Consider the following 18,965-nt stretch of genomic DNA (forward strand, 5'->3'; position numbering starts at 1 on the left):
TGCACTCATCAACTCATCATTTACATTAGGTAATTCTCCTAATGCTATCCCTCCCCCAGCCCCCCACCCCCAACAGGCCCCAATGTGTGATGTTCCCCACCCTGTGTCCAAGTGTTCTCATTGTTCAATTCCCACCTATGAGTGAGAACATGCACTGTTTGATTTTCTGTCCTTATGACAGTTTGCTGAGAATGGTTTCCAGCTTCATTCACGTCCCTGCAAAGGACATGAACTCATCCTTTTTTATGGCTGCATAGTATTCCATGGTGTATATGTGCCATATTTTCTTAATCCAGTCTATCATTGATGGACATTTGGGTTGGTTCCAAGTCTTTGCTATGGTGAATAGTGCCACAATAAACATACGTGTGCATGTGTCTTTACAGTAGCATTATTTACAATCCTTGAGGTATATACCCAGTAATGGGATTGCTGGTTCAAATGGTAATTCTAGTTCTAGATCCTTGAGGAATCACCACACTGTCTTCTACAATGGTTGAACTAATTTACACTCTCACCAACGGTGTAAAAGCATTTCTCCACATCCTCTCCAGCATCTGCTGTTTCCTGACTTTTTAATGACTGCCATACTAACTAGCATGAGATGGTATCTCATTGTGGTTTTGATTTGCATTTCTCTGATGACCAGTGATGATGAGCATTTTTTCATGTGTCTGTTGGCTGCATAGATGTCTTCTTTTGAGAAGTGTCTGTTCATATCCTTTGCCCACTTTTTGATGTTTTTTTCTTGTAAATTTGTTTGAGTTCTTTGTAGATTCTGGATATTAGCCCTTGTAAGATGGGTAGATTGTAAAAATTTTCTCCCATTCTGTAGGTTGACTGTTCACTCTGATGGTAGTTTCTTTTGCTGTGCAGAAGCTCTTTAGTTCAATTAGATCTCATTTGTCAATTTTGGCTTTTGTTGCCATTGCTTTTGGTGTTTTAGTCATGAAGTCCTTGCCCATGCCTATGTCCTGAATGGTATTGCCTAGGTTTTCTTCTAGGGTTTTTATGGTTTTAGGTCTAACAGTTAAGTCTTTAATCCATCTTGAATTAATTTTTGTATAAGGTGTAAGGGAGGGATCCAGTTTCAGCTTTCTATATATGGCTAGCCAGTTTTCCCAGCACCATTCATTAAACAGAGAAATCCTTTCCCTATTGCTTGTTTTTGTCAGGTTTGTCAAAGATCAGATGGTTGTAGATGTGTGGTATTATTTCTGAGGCCTCTGTTCTGTTCCATTGGTCTATGTCTCTGTTTTGGTACCAGTACCATGCTGTTTTGGTTACTGTTGGCTTGTAGTATAGTTTGAAGTCAGGTAGTGTGATGCCTCCAGCTTTGTTCTTTTGGCTTAGGATTGTCTTGGCAATAAGAGCTCTTTTTTGGTTCCATATGAACTTTAAAGTACTTTTTTCCAATTCTGTGAAGAAAGTCATTGGTAGCTTGATGGAGATGGCATTGAATCTATAAATTACTTTGGACATTATGGCCATTTTCATGATATTGAGTCTTCCTATCCATGAGCATGGAATATTCTTCCATTTGCTTGTGTCCTCTTTTATTTCCTTGAGCAGTGGTTTGTAGTTCTCCTTGAAGAGGTCCTTCACATCCCTTTTAAGTTGGATTGCTAGGTATTTTATTCTCTTTGTAGCAATTGTGAATGGGAGTTCACTCATGATTTGGCTCTCTGTTTGTCTGTTAATGGTGTATAGGAATGCTTGTGATGTTTGCACATTGATTTTGTATCCTGAGACTTTGCTGAAGTTGCTTATCAGCTTAAGGAGATTTTGGGCTGAGACGATGGGGTTTTCTAAATATACAATCATGTCATCTGCAAACAGGGACAATTTTGACTTCCTCATTTCCTAATTGAATACCCTTTATTTCTTTCCCTTGCCTGATTGCCCTGGCCAGAACTTCCAACGCTATGTTGAATAGGAGTGGTGAGAGAGGGCATCCCTGTCTTGTGCCAGTTTTCAAAGGGACTGCTTCCAGTTTTTGCCCATTCAGTATGATATTGGTTATGGGTTTGTCATAAATAGCTCTTATTATTTTGAAATACATTCCATCAATACCTAGTTTATTGAGAGTTTTTAGCATGAAGTGCTGTTGAATTTTGTCAAAGGCCTTTTCTGCATCTATTGAGATAATCACGTGGTTTTTCTCATTGGTTCTGTTTATGTGATGGAGTATGTTTATTGATTTGTGTATATTGAACCAGCCTTGCATCCCAGGGATGAAGCCCACTTGATCATGGTGGATAAGCCTTTTGATGTGCTGCTGGAGTCGGTTTGCCAGTATTTTATTGAAGATTTTTGCATTGATGTTCATCACGAATATTGGTCTAAAATTCCTTTTTTTGTTGTGTCTGTGCCATGCTTTGGTATCAAGATGATGTTGGCCTCATAAAATGAATTAGGGAGGATTCCCTCTTTTTCTATTGATTGGAATAGTTTCAAAAGGAATGGTACCAGCTCTTCCTTGTACCTCTGGTAGAACTCGGTTGTGAATCCATCTGGTCCTGGACTTTTTTTGGTTGGTAGGCTATTAATTATTGCCTCAATTTCAGAGCCTGTTATTGGTCTGTTCAGAGATTCAACTTCTTCCTGGTTTAGTTTTGGGAGAGTGTATGTGTCCAGGAATTTATCCAATTCTTCTAGATTTTCTAGTTTATTTGCGTAGAGATGTTTATAGTATTCTCTGATGGTAGTTTGTATTTCCGTGGGATTGGTGGTGATATCCCCTTTATCATTTTTTATTGCATCTATTTGATTCTTCTCTTTTCTTCTTTATTAATCTTGCTAGCGGTCTATCTATTTTGTTGATCTTTTTCAAAAAACCAGCCCCTAGATTCATTGATTTTTTGAAGGTTTTTTTGTGTCTCTATCTCTTTCAGTTCTGCTCTGATCTTAGTTATTTCTTGCCTTCTGCTAGCTTTTGAATGTGTTTGCTCTTGCTTCTCTAGTTCTTTTAATTGTGATGTTAGGGTGTTGTTTTTAGATATTTCCTGCTGTCTCTTGTGGGCATTTAGTGCTATATATTTCCCTCTACACACTGCTTTCAGTGTGTCCCAGAGATTCTGGTATGTTGTGTCTTTGTTCTCACTGGTTTCAAAAAACATCTTTATTTTTGCCTTCATTTCGTTATTTAACCCGTAGTCACTCAGGAGCAAGTTGTTCAGTTTCCATGTACTTGTGTGGTTTTTAGTCAGTTTCTTAGTCCTGATTTCTAATTTGATTGCACTGTGGTCTGAAAGACAGTTTGTTATAATTTCTGTTCTTTTACATTTGCTGAGGAGTGCTTTACTTCCAATTATGTGGTCAATTTTGGAATAAGTGTGATGTGATGCTGAGAAGGATGTATATTCTGTTGATTTGGGGTGGAGAGTTCGGTAGATGACTATTAGGTCTAATTGGTGCAGAGCTGAGTTCAATTTCTGGATATGCTTGTTAACTTTCTGTTTCGTTGATCTGTCTAATGTTGACAGTGGGGTGTTAAAGTCTCCCATTATTATTGTGTGGGAGTCTAAGTCTCTTTGTAGGTCTCTAAGGACTTGCTTTATGAATCTGGGTGCTCCTGTATTGGTTGCACATATATTTAGGATAGTTAGCTCTTCTTGTTGAATTAATCCCTTTACCATTATTTAATGGCCTTCTTTGTCTCTTTTGATCTTTGATGGTTTAAAGTCTGTTTTATCAGAGACTAGGATTGCAACCCCTGCTTTTTTTTTTTCCATTTGCTTAGTAGATCTTCCTCCATCCCTTTATTTTGAGTCTACGTATGTCTCTGCACATTAGATGGGTCTCCTGAATACAGCACACTGATGGGTCTTGACTCTTTATCCAATTTGCCAGTATGTGTCTTTTAATTGGAGCATTTAGCCCATTTACATTTAAGGTTAATATGTTATGTGTGAATTTCATCCTGTCATTATGATGTTAGCTGGTTATTTTGCTCATTATTTGATGCAGTTTCTTCCTAGCATTGATGATCTTCACAATTGTGCATGTTTTTGCAGTGGCTGGTACCGGTTGTTCCTTTCCATGTTTAGTGCTTCCTTCAGGAGCTCTTGTAAGGCAGGCTCAGTGGTGACAAAATCTCTCAGCATTTTTCTGTAAAGGATTTTATTTCTCCTTCACTTATGAAGCTTAGTTTGGCTGGATATGAAATTCTGGGTTGAAAATTCTTTTCTTTAAGAATGTTGAATATTGGCCCCCATTCTCTTCTGGCTTGTAGAGTTTCTGCTGAGAGATCTGCTGTTAGTCTGATGGGCTTCCCTTTGTGGGTAACCCAACCTTTCTCTCTGGCTGCACTTAACATTTTTTCCTTCATTTCAACTTTGGTGAATCTGACAATTATGTGCCTTGGAGTTGCTGTTCTTGAGGAGTATCTTTATAGTGGTCTCTGTATTTCCTCAATTTGAATGTTGGCCTGCCTTGCTAGGTTGGGGAAGTTCTCCTGGATAATATCCTGAAGAGTGTTTTCCAACTTGGCTCCATTCTCCCCGTCACTTTCAGGTACACCAATCAGATGTAGATTTGGTCTTTTCACATAGTCCCATATTTCTTGGAGGCTTTGTTCATTTCTTTTTACTCTTTTTTCTCTAATCTTGTTTTCTCACTTTATTTCATTAATTTGATCTTCAATAACTGATACCCTTTCTTCCACTTGATCACATTGGCTATTGAAGCTTGTGCATGCATCACGAAGTTCTTGTACCATGGTTTTCAGCTCCATCAGGTCATTTAAGGTCTTCTCTCTGCTGTTTATTCTAGTTAGCCATTCGTCTAATCTTTTTTCAAGATTTTTAGCTTCCTCGAGATGGGTTTGAACATCCTCCTTTACCTCGGAGGAGTCTGTTATTACCGACCTTCTGAAGCCTACTTCTGTCCACTCATCAAAGTCATTCTCCATCCAGCTTTGTTCCGTTGCTGGCTAGGAGCTGTGTTCCTTTGGAGGAGAAGAGGCACTGTGAGTTTTAGAATTTTCAGCTTTTCTGCTCTGGTTTCTCCCCATCTTTGTGGTTTTATCTACCTTTGGTCTTTGATGTTGGTGACCTACAGATGGGGTTTTGGTGTAGATGACCTTTTTGTTGATGTTGATACTATTCCTTTCTGTTTGTTAGTTTTCCTCCTAACAGTCAAGTCCCTCAGCTGCAGGTCTGTTGGAGTTTGCTGGAGTTCCACTCCAGACCCTATTTGCCTGGGTGTCACCAGCAGAGGCTGCAGAACAGCATATATTGCTGTCTGGTCCTTCCTCTGGAAGCTTCGTCCCAGAGAGGCAGCCACCTATACGAGGTGTCTGTCGGCCACTACTAGGAGGTGTCTCCCAGTTAGGTTACACAGAGGTCAGGGATCCACTTGAGGAGGCAGTCTGTCTGTTCTCAGAGATCAAACGCTATGCTAGGAGAACCACTGCTCTCTTCAGAGCTATGAGACAGGGACGTTTAAGTCTGCAGAAGTTGTCCGTTGCCTTATGTTCAGCTATGCCCTGCCCACAGAGGTGAAGTCTAGAGGCAGTAGGCCTTGTTAAGCTGTTGTGGGCTCCGCTCAGTTCGAGTTTCCCACTGCTTTTTTACCTACTCAAGCCTCAGCAATGGTGGATGCCCCTCTCCGAGCCAGGCTGCTGTCTCGCAGATCAATCTCAGACTGCTGCACTAGCAGTGAGCAAGGCTCTGTGGGTGTGGGAGCCGCCGAGCCAGGCACGGAAGAGAATCACCTTGTCTGCTGGTTGCTAAGACCTTGGGAACAGCACTGTATTTGAGTGGGAGTGTCCCATTTTCCCAGGTAGTCTGTCATGGCTTCCCTTGGCTAGGAAAGGGAAATCCCCTGACCCCTTGTGCTTCCCAGGTGAGGTTATGCCCCACCCTGTTTCTGCTCGCCCTCTGTGGGCTGCACCCACTGTTCAACCAGTCCCAGTGAGATGCACCAGGTACCTCAGTTGGAAATGCAGAAATCACCCATCTTCTGCATCGATCCTGCTGGGAGCTGCAGACAGGAGCTGTTCCTATTTGGCCATCTTGGAATGCTCCAACATTTCTTTATTTCTGGCTTTCACATTGGCATTCTTTCCCACTTTTGTGTAGTTCCAATTTTTTGTTTAGTATTCTTATGTGTTTTTTTTAAAACCAAATATCTTGGAAGCACTATTAAGAAATTAAAGTTTAGATAGGGAAACAAATCACTCATTCCCAGTAAATAGCATTATGTCATGCATTATTCCATTTTAGAAATTCAGCTTTGACTCCCTATTTCAGGTGACTGCCAGTTGGCTATTTCAGGAGTAAGGAGCCAAACATCATTTACACAAGCAACATGCACGAGGTCTTGCAACACAAATGGGTCGGTGCTAACTCAAGGGTGCTGCCTAAACTGGGGGGAGTGGGACTTGTGTTGGAAACAAACATGAGAGGAGTAGCTGACAGATCAATGGTGTAATACTGGAGTAAAAATCCCCAAACTACTACAGACAAGGATTTTAGGGATTCTTTCCTGTTCCTAAACTATGTTCTAGCCTCCTGGATGCCCAGCTACATAACTATCCCTGGGTCTGGGAGGAAATTTGCACTTGAAACCCACCAAAGGCTGCTGTTCTTCCACCTCAAAACACAAATCTAGCTACCTGCATTATTGCCTGAAAGCCTCTAGATATGGCCTGGAGAAGATGTAAACTCTCTCAGACTCAGTCTCTTGAGCTGGTAACTCTGGGTGAATGGAGGCTTAATATAAATAGAACAAGGGGTTCTTCGTGATCACATAATCCTGTCTACATGCTCACTTTGGGGAAAATCAGGATGTCATGGGCTTCAGAATCAGAGTTTAAAAGATTTATAGATGCCTTAAGAAGCAAAAGTGAACACCCTTACTCCCAACTCCATGAACTTGCTCAGGTAACTTGTCCGAGGCCATATATCTAGTAAGTGAAAGAATGAGATTAAAATCCAAGTTGTCTAACTCTCAATACCTATGTACATAACGATTTTGCTAAATGAGAATTCTGTCAAGGTCCGTGCCAAGTAACCTCATGCATGAGAAAATCTTGTGAAGGGCTTACTGTCAGAAAAAGGTAAGGATATCGATGTTTACCCGCACCCTTCACCATTCTCCACCTTTCATGTCTACCCTAAATTTAGTCAGTCCTCTCATTCTTTACATAGAGCCCTCATTGGTTCCTCACTATAGATTCATGGCTTCATACTTCACACCCAGCATAGCACACGTGCATAAGTGGGTCCTAGCTCCGGCTCAGTAGAACCATCTATAATGGCACATCTATTTTTTAGATCCCTCCCATTAGAGCAAGAGGATCCAGCAGGATGGAGAAACTCATGAACACTAAATTACAACTGGAGAGGGAATTTCAGTTATGTGATAGAGACCGTTTCCCAGAACTAGACACTTGGGCAAAACTGTCTTGGCCATGAAAATGCTGAGCTATCACCAAGCTTTTTGGGAGTAGCAAGGAAAACTGTCTCATTTATCACCACCTCTTTGGGACATTTGTTTGGGAGAAAAGAGTGGACTTTGTTTTATATTATCTTCCTTGACCTGGTACATTCAGTGGGCAGAGAGCTCTGTGCCAGGCTTTCCAGCTCCTTTTAGACTTCCAGAGGTATGAAAAAAAAATCATAGTAATAGAAACTGATTTCTATATATGTATATGTATATATATTATTTTTCTTGTAATTTTACCGTCTATAAAGTGTATGAAATTTGACCTTTTTTTGATGGGAGGAGTAGAAAGTCATGCTCATAATCTTGGAGTAGCCTTTCGGAAGGTACTAAAAATGGCTGTTGGTGGTGACAAAGTTTAAATAAATAAACTTGGATGTGCAAGACAAGAGGCTGCAGATACTGGTCTAAAGTGCAAGTAAATATATAGAGAAAGGCAGAACCCAGCCTGCATTGAGTACTAACTGAATTTACACTGAAAGCAGGAACAAAGATGGTGAGTGTTTCTCATGGATTAGGTGTGGGCTCAGCAGACCAGAGCCAGCCTGGAGCCATTTCAGATTTCACGTGAGTTCCGCTCAGAAAGATCAAATGACCCCAATACAGGATGGGTTCACCTGATTTCCATTGCTGTGGGGGGAGACATAAGTAACCAGTTGAAGGTCAATGCTTCACCCACACTACAGATGTGGGGGTTTGATGTGGGGGCTTCCAATGTACCCATGAAAGCAACTGTGAGAAGAATCATCAGCTTGGAACATCAGCCAGAAAGAGCTGGCTTTAAATATTTGCCACAGCTAGAGGAACCCATGCAAAATTACACTGGTGCCAGTCAGGTAAGACATTTCCTGCTCCCTCTTATTCCTCTCACTGTTTTAACCCTGGAGGATCCAGAGGCAGCCTGATGGTGAGTAAGGAAGGAGAAGTAATTCACCAGGTAGGGAAAGAGAGATGAAGCCAGCTAAGCACCCCTCTCCCACTGTAAGCACTTTGTTAAGGGGAGAAATTTTAAATGAAACTTGGAACTTCGACTCTCACACTTAAATTATTGAACTTTTAATTAACAAAAGAGTACTATCCATATGACGAGATGTAATCAGATGACTTTATTATCTAGGAGTGATCTGCTCTAGATTTCTTTCAAGCAAAGGACCACTTCCTCCTCAAAATGGGCAATGAGGAGAGATGGAAAAGTTGTTTTTTATTGCACCCGATGAGTCCATTGACTCAAAGTGCTTAGGTGTGTGTCACAGTGTTTTGTGCTGAATTTTCCTGTTATTTGCAAGGGTTCTAATACCTTACAAAATATTCCATGCATAGACTAAACATCAAATATTCCCAGCTAATTATTCAAGTAAGACAAAGATGGAAATTATTAGGCTTACTAAAAGCAGCAAATATTTAGCTTCAGTAAATTCTTATTGGACTTAAGCTGGTTGACTGTTTAATTACAAATTCAAGAAACAAATTAAGTATTTATACAAAATGCAGAAATGTAGTGACAGGGAAAACAGATCTATAAAATTATGAATTGGAAATCAATATCAAGAAATATTCCAGGAATTCAAATACAAAGAGAAGTTTTAATTCCATAGATCTGGTGACAGGGATACAGCTTGTGGCTTGATTCCTTTACAAGAGAAAAAAGACTGATGCTTAACTCTCTTTTGAGAAAGTTAGCATATAGTCTTCTGTTGGATCCCTACAAAATACTCTGAAAATCATTCTTAGCAAACTCTTCCCACCATTAAAATACATTTCTTCTAACTACTAAATGTCCTTTCCAGTAAGCTGAGAGAGATAGAGTTTGAAGCAAATATTCATATTCATTCTTAGCTCACTGCAGCCTCCACCTCCTGGGTTCAAGTGATTATCCTGCCTCAGCCTCCTGAGTAGCTGGGATTACAGGCATATGCCACCACACCCGGCTAATTTTTTTGTATTTTTAGTAGAGACAGGGTTTCACTATGTTGCCCAGGCTGATCTTGAACCACTGACCTCAAATGATCCACCCACCTCGGCCTCCCAAAGTGTTGGGATTACAGATGTGAGCCACTGTGCCCAGCCTAATTCTACTTTCTTGACTGTTATACTCTGTAGAATATATGTGACATCTCTATATTCAGGCCTTTCTAGGGCCCCAATGCAAAGATAAAAATATTTGGGGCACATGCAATTTTAGTCCATTCCTTGTAATATGCTAGAGGTCACATGAGAAAAAAAGGTAGTTAGAAGTTAGATTTTTCTTGAAATTACCTCTTTTTAAAAATTAATTATTTTCAACTTTTTTGAGTTAGAGGTACATGTACAGGTTTGTACCTGAATATATTATGTGATGCTGAGGTTTGGGGTATGAATAATCCCATCATCCAGGTAAGGAGTATAGTACCTAAGAGTTTTTCAACCCTTGCCCCTTCCCTCCCTCCTTCCTCTGGTAATTCCCAGAGTCTACTGCTGCTGTCTTTATGTCCATAAGTACCTAATGTTTAGCTCCTACTTGTAAGTGAGAACATGTGGTAATTGGTTTTCTCTTCTTGTGTTAATTTGCTTAGGATAATGACCTCTAATTGCTGCAAAGAACATGAGTTCATCCTTTTATGGCTGTGTAGTATTCCATGAGTTATTATATGTACCACATTTTCTTTATCCAATCCACCACTGATGAGCATCTAGGTTGATTCCATGTCTTTGCTATTGTGAATAGTGCTGTGATGAACATGAGAATACATATGCATTTTTGGTAGAAGAATTTATTTTCTTTTGGATATATACCTAGTAATGGGATTGCTAGGTTGAGTAATAGTTCTGTTTTAAGTTCTTTGAAAAATCTCCAACTGCTTTCCACAGTGGCTGAACTAATTCGCATTCCCATCAACAGTGTATAAGTGTTCCCTTTTCTCTGAAGCCTTGCCAACAGCTGTTGTTTTTTGACTTTTAATAATAGCCATTATGACTGGTGTGAGATGGTATATCACTGCAGTTTTGATTTGCATTTCTCTGAGGATAGCGATGTGGAGCATCTTTTCATGTTTCCTGGCCACTTCTGTGTCCTCTTTTGGGAAGTGGTCTGTTCATGTTTTTTTGTCCATTAATTTTTTTATTTTTTTGAGACAGAGTCTCACTCTGTCACCCAGGTTGGAATACAATGGCGTGATCTTGGCTCACTGCAGCCTCAATCGCCCAGGCTCAAGTGATCCTCCCACCTCAGCCTCCCAAGTAGCTAGGACTACAGGCATGCAACACCATGCCTGGCGCTAACTTTGTTTATTTTTTATAGAGATGGGGTCTCACTATGTTGCCCAGGCTGGTCTCAAACTCCTGGAATCAAGCAATCCTCCTGCCTCAGCCTCCCAAAGTGCTGGGATTATAGGCATGAGCTACTGTGCCTGGCTTCTTTTGCCTATTTTTAATTAGGGTTATTTGTTTTTTGCTTGTTCAATTGTTTAAGTTCCATATAGATTATGGATATCAGACTTTTATTGGATGCATACTTTGCAAATATTTTCTCCCAACGTGTAGGTTGTATGTTTACTCTGTTGATAGTTTCTTTTGCTATGCAGAATCTCTTTAGTTTAATTAGGTGTCACTTGTTAATGTTTGCTTTTGCTGTAATTGCTTTTTAGAACTTGTCATAAATTCTTTCCCAAGGCCAATGTCTAGAATGGCATTTCCTTGATTTTCTTCTAGAATTTTTCTAGTTTCTGGTCTTACATTTAAATTTTTAATCCATCTTGAGTTAATTTCTGTATATGGTAAAATGTAGGGGCTCAGTTTCATTGCCCTGCATATGGCTAGCCAGCTATCTCAGCATAATTTATTGAATAGAGAGTCCTTTCCTCATTGCTTATTTTTGTCAACTTTGTTGAAGATTAGATGGCTATAAGTGTGCAGCTTTATTTCTGGATTCTCTCTTCTGTTCCATTGGTCTATGTGTTTCTGTACCAGTACCATGCTGTTTTGGTTACTGTAGCTTTATATTCTGAAGTTGGGAAATGAAATCACCTCTTTTCAGGATGATCATCTGGGCCCAGGAGGTCAAGACTGCAGTGAGCTGTGTTCACACTGCTGCACTCCAGTCTAAGCTACAGAGTGAGGCCCTGTCTGAATGAAAAAGAAAAAAAAAAAGAATCTGTTTTGAAATATTTGTCAAGACCCTCAGGGAGATATTTCAAATGTAAAAATTTAATAGTTTAAAAAGCTTAAAAATCCAGGATAAATAAATGTAGGCCTACAGGACCAAACCTTATCAAAACTACTGATGTATTCAGTAATTGGATGTTTCTAATTCGTGTGCATCAAAAGCCTTTATCATGAAACAGAGCTATAAAAAGAAATGGCAACATTAAAAAGCAGAGAGTCTAAGGACTTTTTCTTGATTTTTAATTCTGACACTTATTGGCTGTATAATCTTGTAGAAGTTGATATACCTGTTTTCTGCTAGGTAAAAAGGGAATATAGTACCTTCTCTCCACTGGAATTCTGTTATCAATTACAGGGCAAAAAGGAAAAAATAAATAGCAGTCACAATATCACCTGATAAGCTGCTAAAGGCCAGAATTGAGGATGTGGCTTAGATGTGTGGGAATAATAGGCTTACTGACACATAGCCCCAGGCATACAGACCAGCTGGACCTGCTGGTCTCCCTGTGCAGGAGCCTGCCCCTGTAAAATATATGATATAGAGGAACAGAATAGAGTGCGTACTCTCTGTGGATATTATGTTAAAATGAAGGAGGAAGGAGCTGAGATGAGCATTGTAAAATTCTTCTTCCAAACTTATCAATAAGGAAAGTCACCAGTGTTTCCCTGGGGAGGAGTGAGAGAGGTTGGCAGAGAGCCGACAGGAGTATTGTGCCAGTGAAGCTCTTTCCACAAGGAAAGAAACACTGGAGTAGAGGAAAAGTTCTAGCCTTGAACATTTCCCAGACTCTAATTCTTTTAATACATTGGGCTTGACCATTTAGCCTATATTCCATCAAGCTGTAGCTATCCTCTTGTGGAGAAGAGATCAGCAGACTATCAAGATAGTTCTATTCTTACTTTCACAAGGCTGTTCTCCTAACACTAATTGTGATGCTCTGTGGGTCCTCCTGGTACTGTCCAGGGTTGCTTCTGACCCCAGAATGCTCTGAAATAGGCCAGAGTAATACATTAGATAAATTAACTTGTAGGCAACATTGTACCCCTGGCTGAAAATCAATTTCCCACCCCAGATGATGTCTAGCCAAGTTGTCCTATTATATAGTTTGTAACTTTGGGTCCACTGAGAAGCAGATGCCAAGAAAGGATGAGAAATGGAAGAGATTTATTGGTGGGGGGAGCAGGTGAAGGCAGGGAATGCCTCCAAAGCATGGTGTAGGTCTGACAACTGTGCAAGAAGAGAGGGAAGGAAGGACAACAGGGTAGGAAGAATCTTAGACTGCAATGCAGCAGTTCTTAGAAAGGTTAAACCTGGCTGATGGAAAATCCTTCAGCCAAAGTTCCTTGTTGGAAGAGTTCTATTTCACTGGAATGGGCATGTTTTAGTACCCTAGTCATCTTCAGTCATTGGTAGAAGCAGCTAGCAGGAAGTGTGGCCTCAGTGTGAACATGATGATGGGTCCAGAGGCCATCAGTCCATTATGATCCTCACAGCAGGAAGTGTGAGCAGTGGATTTTCATGGATGTAACATGTATATAGCCCATCAGAAGTTCTACAATGGCACTGAATGACAGCATAAAAATACCCCAATAATAGTGTATATAACAAGGCAGGCACAGTGGCTCATGCCTGTAATCCTAGTACTTTGGGAGGCTGAGGTGGAAGGATCACCGAGGCCAGGAGTTTGAGACCAACTTGGGCAACATGGTGAGACTTCATCTCTACAAAAAATTTAAAAATTGGCCAAGCTTGCTGGCATGTGCCTGTAGTTCCAGCTGCCTGGGAGACTGAGGCAGGAGGATCTCTTCAGCTCAGGTGTTGGAGGCTGCAGTGAGCTATGAGCCTGGGTGTACTTAAGCCTGGGTCATACAGCGAGACCCTGTCTCTATTATATATATATATAATGGACACAGGAAGGGGAACATCACACACCAGGGACTGTTGTGGGGTAGGGGGAGCGGGGAGGGATAGCATTAGGAGATATACCTAATGCTAAATGATGAGTTAATGGGTGCAGCACACCAACATGGCACATGTATACATATATAACAAACCTGAACGTTGTGCACATGTACCCTAAAACTTAAAGTATAATAATAATAAAATTTTAAAAAGGCAAAAAAAATTATATATATATAAAATATGATTATATATGTTAAAAATATATAATTATATGAATATAAAGCAAGATCCTGTCTGTATTTTATAAATATAAAATATATATGATTATATATGTTAAAATATATAATTATACATAATATAAAAGCATACATATTATGTATAAAATATATAAAATAATAAGATGCTTCACATCTGAATATAGACTTCTTCCCATTATCAAATTCCAGGGAGAAATTACAGTAAAAAATATTAGATCCCCTTGCAAGTTAAGTCTAAATAAGTTAAAACCCAAAGAGATTAAAGCACTAAATCAAATTCTTTTGACTTTATGAGTTAAAGTTTAAAAAAATTAAAGTACAAAACTTGTCTTTCCTCATTTCTTACTCTACTCAGTCCTGGTCAAGAGAAGGCAGATGTGGTGTTCGTTTCCCTCAGTAGCGCAGTTCCTAGAATGGATGCAGTTCCTTCAAGAACTCAGAATTTGTTTTCATGATCCCCACTTAATAAAATAAAGTCCAAAGAATTCCTAGAACATATTGAATTATAAGAGTTCTAGCTCAGTCACTATGCAATTTGGAAAGCAAGCTAATCCCTAGATTGTAATGCTGATACTATAGGAAAATTATGGTTCCAGATCACATCACTTGGTGAGTCCAAAGACCATATCAAAGTTATCTGCATAACGATAGGTGGATGGAGATAATCCAGGCTTGTCTCATCAGGATTCATTCATTCATTCATACTGCAAATAATTACTGAATACCTACTATGTATCAGGAGATATTCTAGCAGCTAATAAAACAGACAAAGATTCTTGCCTTCATGGAGCAAAACTGCATTCTTTTGGGGAAGACCTTTTTAAAATAAGATAATTAAATATTTAACGTATTAGTGACATGATAAGGAGAAAAAAATAAAAGAATGGAGTTATGAGATGTTGAGAGGGGATTAGAATTTTAGCTAGGAGAGCCAGGGAGACTATTTTGAATAAAAACCTAGAGGATGTTAAAGAGCAAGCCATGTGCCTATGTAGTGAATGATCATTTTAGGGTGGAGGAAATAGCAAATGCAAAAACAGGAGGCAGGAGTATTCCTGGAGTGTTTACAAAACAGCAAGGAATCCTATGTGGCTGGAATGCAGTGAGCAAGGTGAAGAGTGATGAGATGAGATCAGGGGGATACAGAGGGCAGACCATGTAGTGTTCACTCTGATGAGATAGGAAGCCAGTGCAGGGTACAGAACAAGGCACTGACTTGAATTAACACGATCACCTGGATGCTTTGCTGAGAAGAGACTCTAAAGGGTAAGTGCAGCAGCAGGAAGACCATTTAGGAAACTGTTGCAATAATCTAAAGAAGACATGATTGTGGCTTGGACCAATGTGATAGCAGGGGAGGTGACAAATGGTTGGGTTTCTGGATACAGTTTGGTGGCAGTCACAGCCAATTTTCAGGAGTCAGGAAATTGTGAGCTTAAACTCAGTTGGGAGAAGTCAGCCATCAAGAAGTTAATCTTTTACTTCCAATATCAGAGGAAGAGCCACTTCTGCATACTATCTGCTTTCTCAGAGAGTGGCATTTGCAACGCCTCTGGGTTCTACAAAAGTTTAAAAATCTTCACATGATGGCAGCCCCAATTAATATGTTTTACTCAAAGTGCCTTTCCTTTATAACATATTCAAATCCTCTTAATTTTATTTTCCCATTGAGTCTCATGTTTCTGGCACCCCATGCTGATAAGAGTGGGGCTGTGTCTAGTGACACAGCCTCCGTGATGTCTTATGAACAGGTATCTCAATCCTGTGCCACAGAGGCTATTGCCTGTACCTCTTGCTATGGCCTAAGACCTGCCTCCTGCTTCCTACTATTGTAATCACCCTCAGCAGAGACGTGAATTAAAGATGCTTTGGAAACATGTACTCCTTTCAGTCTAGTGAGTGTCTACACCTATGTCATGTACTACATAAGACCTTATCTTGTCTTCACTTTGAATGTCACAAGCCTTGAGTGGCATTTCTTTCAGTTACATTTTTTTCTCTGCAGGAAAGGGTTAAGCCTCTAGTGTTATATATCCCTCCTTTGTCCCATGACTATTTTTCAGAAAGGTTCATCTGATTTTATGATAATTCACCTTGTAACTTAGGTTAATCCCTTTCTTTTTGTGCCTATGACAAGGCTGGTATGATTTGCTGGATTTGAGCATCTTCTTTCCTTTGCTTTCTTACACAGACATTTTTCTTTTTTTCTCTTTTTGTTTTCTAGCCTAGAGATGCGTTTTTCTCACATGCTCCTCTAGGTTTTGTTTTGTGGGGTCTCACATAGTGAGATGTGAAATCTATGCATTCTGTGTTTACCAAAAAGCAAAGATATTCTCACCTTCACCTTGCTGAGCTGCATAACATTTCCAGGAGACAGTCGCCTAGTAGACCAACATCCAACATAGGTCTGGATTTGACTTGTCATTGTCTTTTCCCAGCCTTGCAGGGCCAAGGCCTTTACCACTCTGCTACTGGCCTTGCTGAGAGCTGACCATGAATACATGCTTTTTGCAGGGTGGAATACCTGAAAGACAATGGAGAAGGGAAAAGAAACATGAGTTATATTGGATCTTCATCAGACATCCTGTTCCTCATCTCAAACTCACCAAACTCTCTTCTCCTCTCCTGGGGGTAAGTAGCTACAGGCCAGGAGAGTTACTCTAATGGATGTTCCCCACATGGAGGGAAATATCAAAAGTGAGGAATAAGTGCTTCCCCAGGAAAGTATATAAAATACTTAGCACAGTCCTTAAAATGAGGTTAGTGGTCAATAAATGTTAACTATTATATAGCAAAAGAATTGAAAAATTGAGATGAAAATTAGCTATGTTCTGTGCATAGCTAAAGTGGAAAAGTATAAATAGTAGAGATAGGGCAACAAAACAAATTCTACAATGAAGGATTTTTTGTTTCTCAGTTTTTAGAGTAAAACTCTATGCCTTAAACTGTCCTTAAAATCATCTATGAATACAGCCTGTCTCCGATATGGAACCGGCCTCTTGACAAATGAATACAGTTAGGTCAGGTGTGCATTTTTTTGTTGGATCCCAGGACCACAGAATTGGGTTAATCCTAATCTTTGGTAATGACACATACTCCTCACTAGATTGTTCCTTCCTTTCCTCCTTCTTCCCACCCTCCCTTCCATGCTCTCTCTCTCCTCTCCTTCTCTCCCTTTCTGCTCTGCCATCTTCCCAACTTTGTCTCTTTTCAAGGGAGTCTTGTAACATTGATACCTTATTTTGAGTGGAATAGAACTTTTGGATTCTCCAGCCTCTATTCCCTTCCTTTCCCAGGCAATTGTCTTTATTTGTGCTGAGTTTGGAGTTGGAATAAACACTGAAACTGACAGACTTGCCACATCTGGAGGAAAAAACAGCTGTTTTTTGGTTTCCCCCAAAATTGTAAGTGCATCTCTAAAGCTGAAAGGAAGTGCATGGTTTTGACTCAAACTTTGCCCTGTTTGCTAGCCCCAGGGAGTCTTGGTTGAGCTAGGGGGAATGTAACAAAACCTGACAACAGACAAGTATGATGTGGTGTGAAGTTTTATTATGAAACTTATGTGTAGTTCTGCTTTTCACCCAGTTGTGTCATAGGAAAACAAAACATTCATTTCAGTTTTTGCTAACCATGGTGTTTAGAATAGCAGAAATACATAATTTGTATTTAAATATTATGCAGTGTAACACACAATTCTCATAAGATGTTGAAATTGTATTATGTATTGATTCATAAGTCAGTTTTAAGCTATTTCCTTACTTTCCCTCAATTGAAAGTATGATCATATATGTATTATTGTGTACAATATATCTATATAAAATATATACGTTTAAAACAGGAAAGAGACATTTAATTATCATATAAGCAGTTTATCTGCATTAAAGAAACATTAGATAATGCAGAAAATTAGAAAAAAATGTATGGAGCAGTTTCTTAATTAATTCTACTGGCAACTGATATCGTGCTAGGTGAAAAGAAAAATACATGGATGATTAGGACATAGACTGTACCCTCTAGGAAAGAGATATAAATAAAATATTTTTAAAATATTCAACAGAAATTTAAAATTTGTCAAGCATTTTTAGTATCCTCTGTATCTTCCTGCTACCTTTAACTTAGTCATTTAGAGTAGGCTGTGTTTACCCAGAGATCATATGATCTGTGGGTGACTGGGCCTGGTCATAATTTAACTTGAGGTCCAGTCCTCTTTAGACCATGTGCCTATACTTCCTTCCTTAGAAAGGGCAGGAGTTAGGAAGAAATCTTTCCATTTATTTTGTGGGCCGGGCGGGCTGGGCAGATGAGTGATAAAAGATGCAGTGTCAATGGTGCCCACTGAAGACAAGGAACTACATTAAGATGGAGATAGGGAAGGAACATGGTTATGCAGTGTATTAATGACTCATTCCAAATTTCACTGGATGGACAACCACCAAAGCAGAATATTTTTTCTAAAGTTATTTTGAATAGAGGATTTTAACAAATAAAGTCTGTAATAAAGTTAATAATTTAAAATACAGTAATAAAGTCAATAATTTTAAATAGGTTTATTAAGTCACATATTGGTCATGTATAAAGTTAGGAGTTAAAAACCAATTTTTTTTTTTTAAATTGAGATGGAGTCTTGCTCCAGGGAGGCAGAGGTTGCAGTGAGCCGAGATGGTGCCCAGGCTGGACTGCAGTGGCACCATCTTGGCTCACTGCAACCTCTGCCTCCCAGGTTCAAGTGATTCTCATGTCTCAGATTCCCAAGTAGCTGGGATTACAGGTGTGCACCACCATGCCCAGCTAAATTTTTTGTATTTTTAGTAGAGACGGGGTTTCACCATGTTGGCCAGTCTGATCTCAAACTTCTGACCTCAGGTGACCTGCCCACCTCGGCCTCCCAAAGTGCTGGGATTATAGGCGTGAGCACTGTGCCCAGCCAAAAATCAACTGGTTCTACTGTGCCTCATTATGTGGTATTAAGGACAGACTTCCATTGTCCTTTAGTTCCATTGGTTTCAGATAATCAGAACTATATTTCTGAGATTTCAAAATAATTATGTAGGAAATTACACAAAAGAAGTAAAGTAGTGAAACCCTATACCTGTGCTCATTTTATACAGCAAAGAACTGGAAGAACAGTATTTCAGTTCTTTTTAAGTAAGGTGGTTGAGGCCTCTGGACACAAAGGAGAAACAGGCAGTTGTCTAAATAATTCTGGCATCTTCCAC

General features: G+C 39.6%; 1 protein-coding gene across 1 annotated transcript in view; it reads right to left on the reverse strand.

Annotated features, from left to right (window-relative positions):
* PSMA1 (proteasome 20S subunit alpha 1) overlaps window positions 1-18,965 on the reverse strand; it is a 133,083-nt gene that overhangs the window by 90,110 nt on the left and 24,008 nt on the right. Inside the window, exon 2 of the mRNA XM_019036944.4 lies at window positions 16,088-16,273. Coding sequence (XP_018892489.2) covers window positions 16,088-16,252 — 165 coding nt within the window. The 5' untranslated portion in view covers window positions 16,253-16,273. The remainder of the gene's footprint in view (window positions 1-16,087; window positions 16,274-18,965) is intronic.

The sequence above is a fragment of the Gorilla gorilla genome, chromosome 9, assembly GCF_029281585.2.
Source record: "Gorilla gorilla gorilla isolate KB3781 chromosome 9, NHGRI_mGorGor1-v2.1_pri, whole genome shotgun sequence".
NCBI classification, from domain to species: Eukaryota; Metazoa; Chordata; class Mammalia; order Primates; family Hominidae; genus Gorilla; species Gorilla gorilla.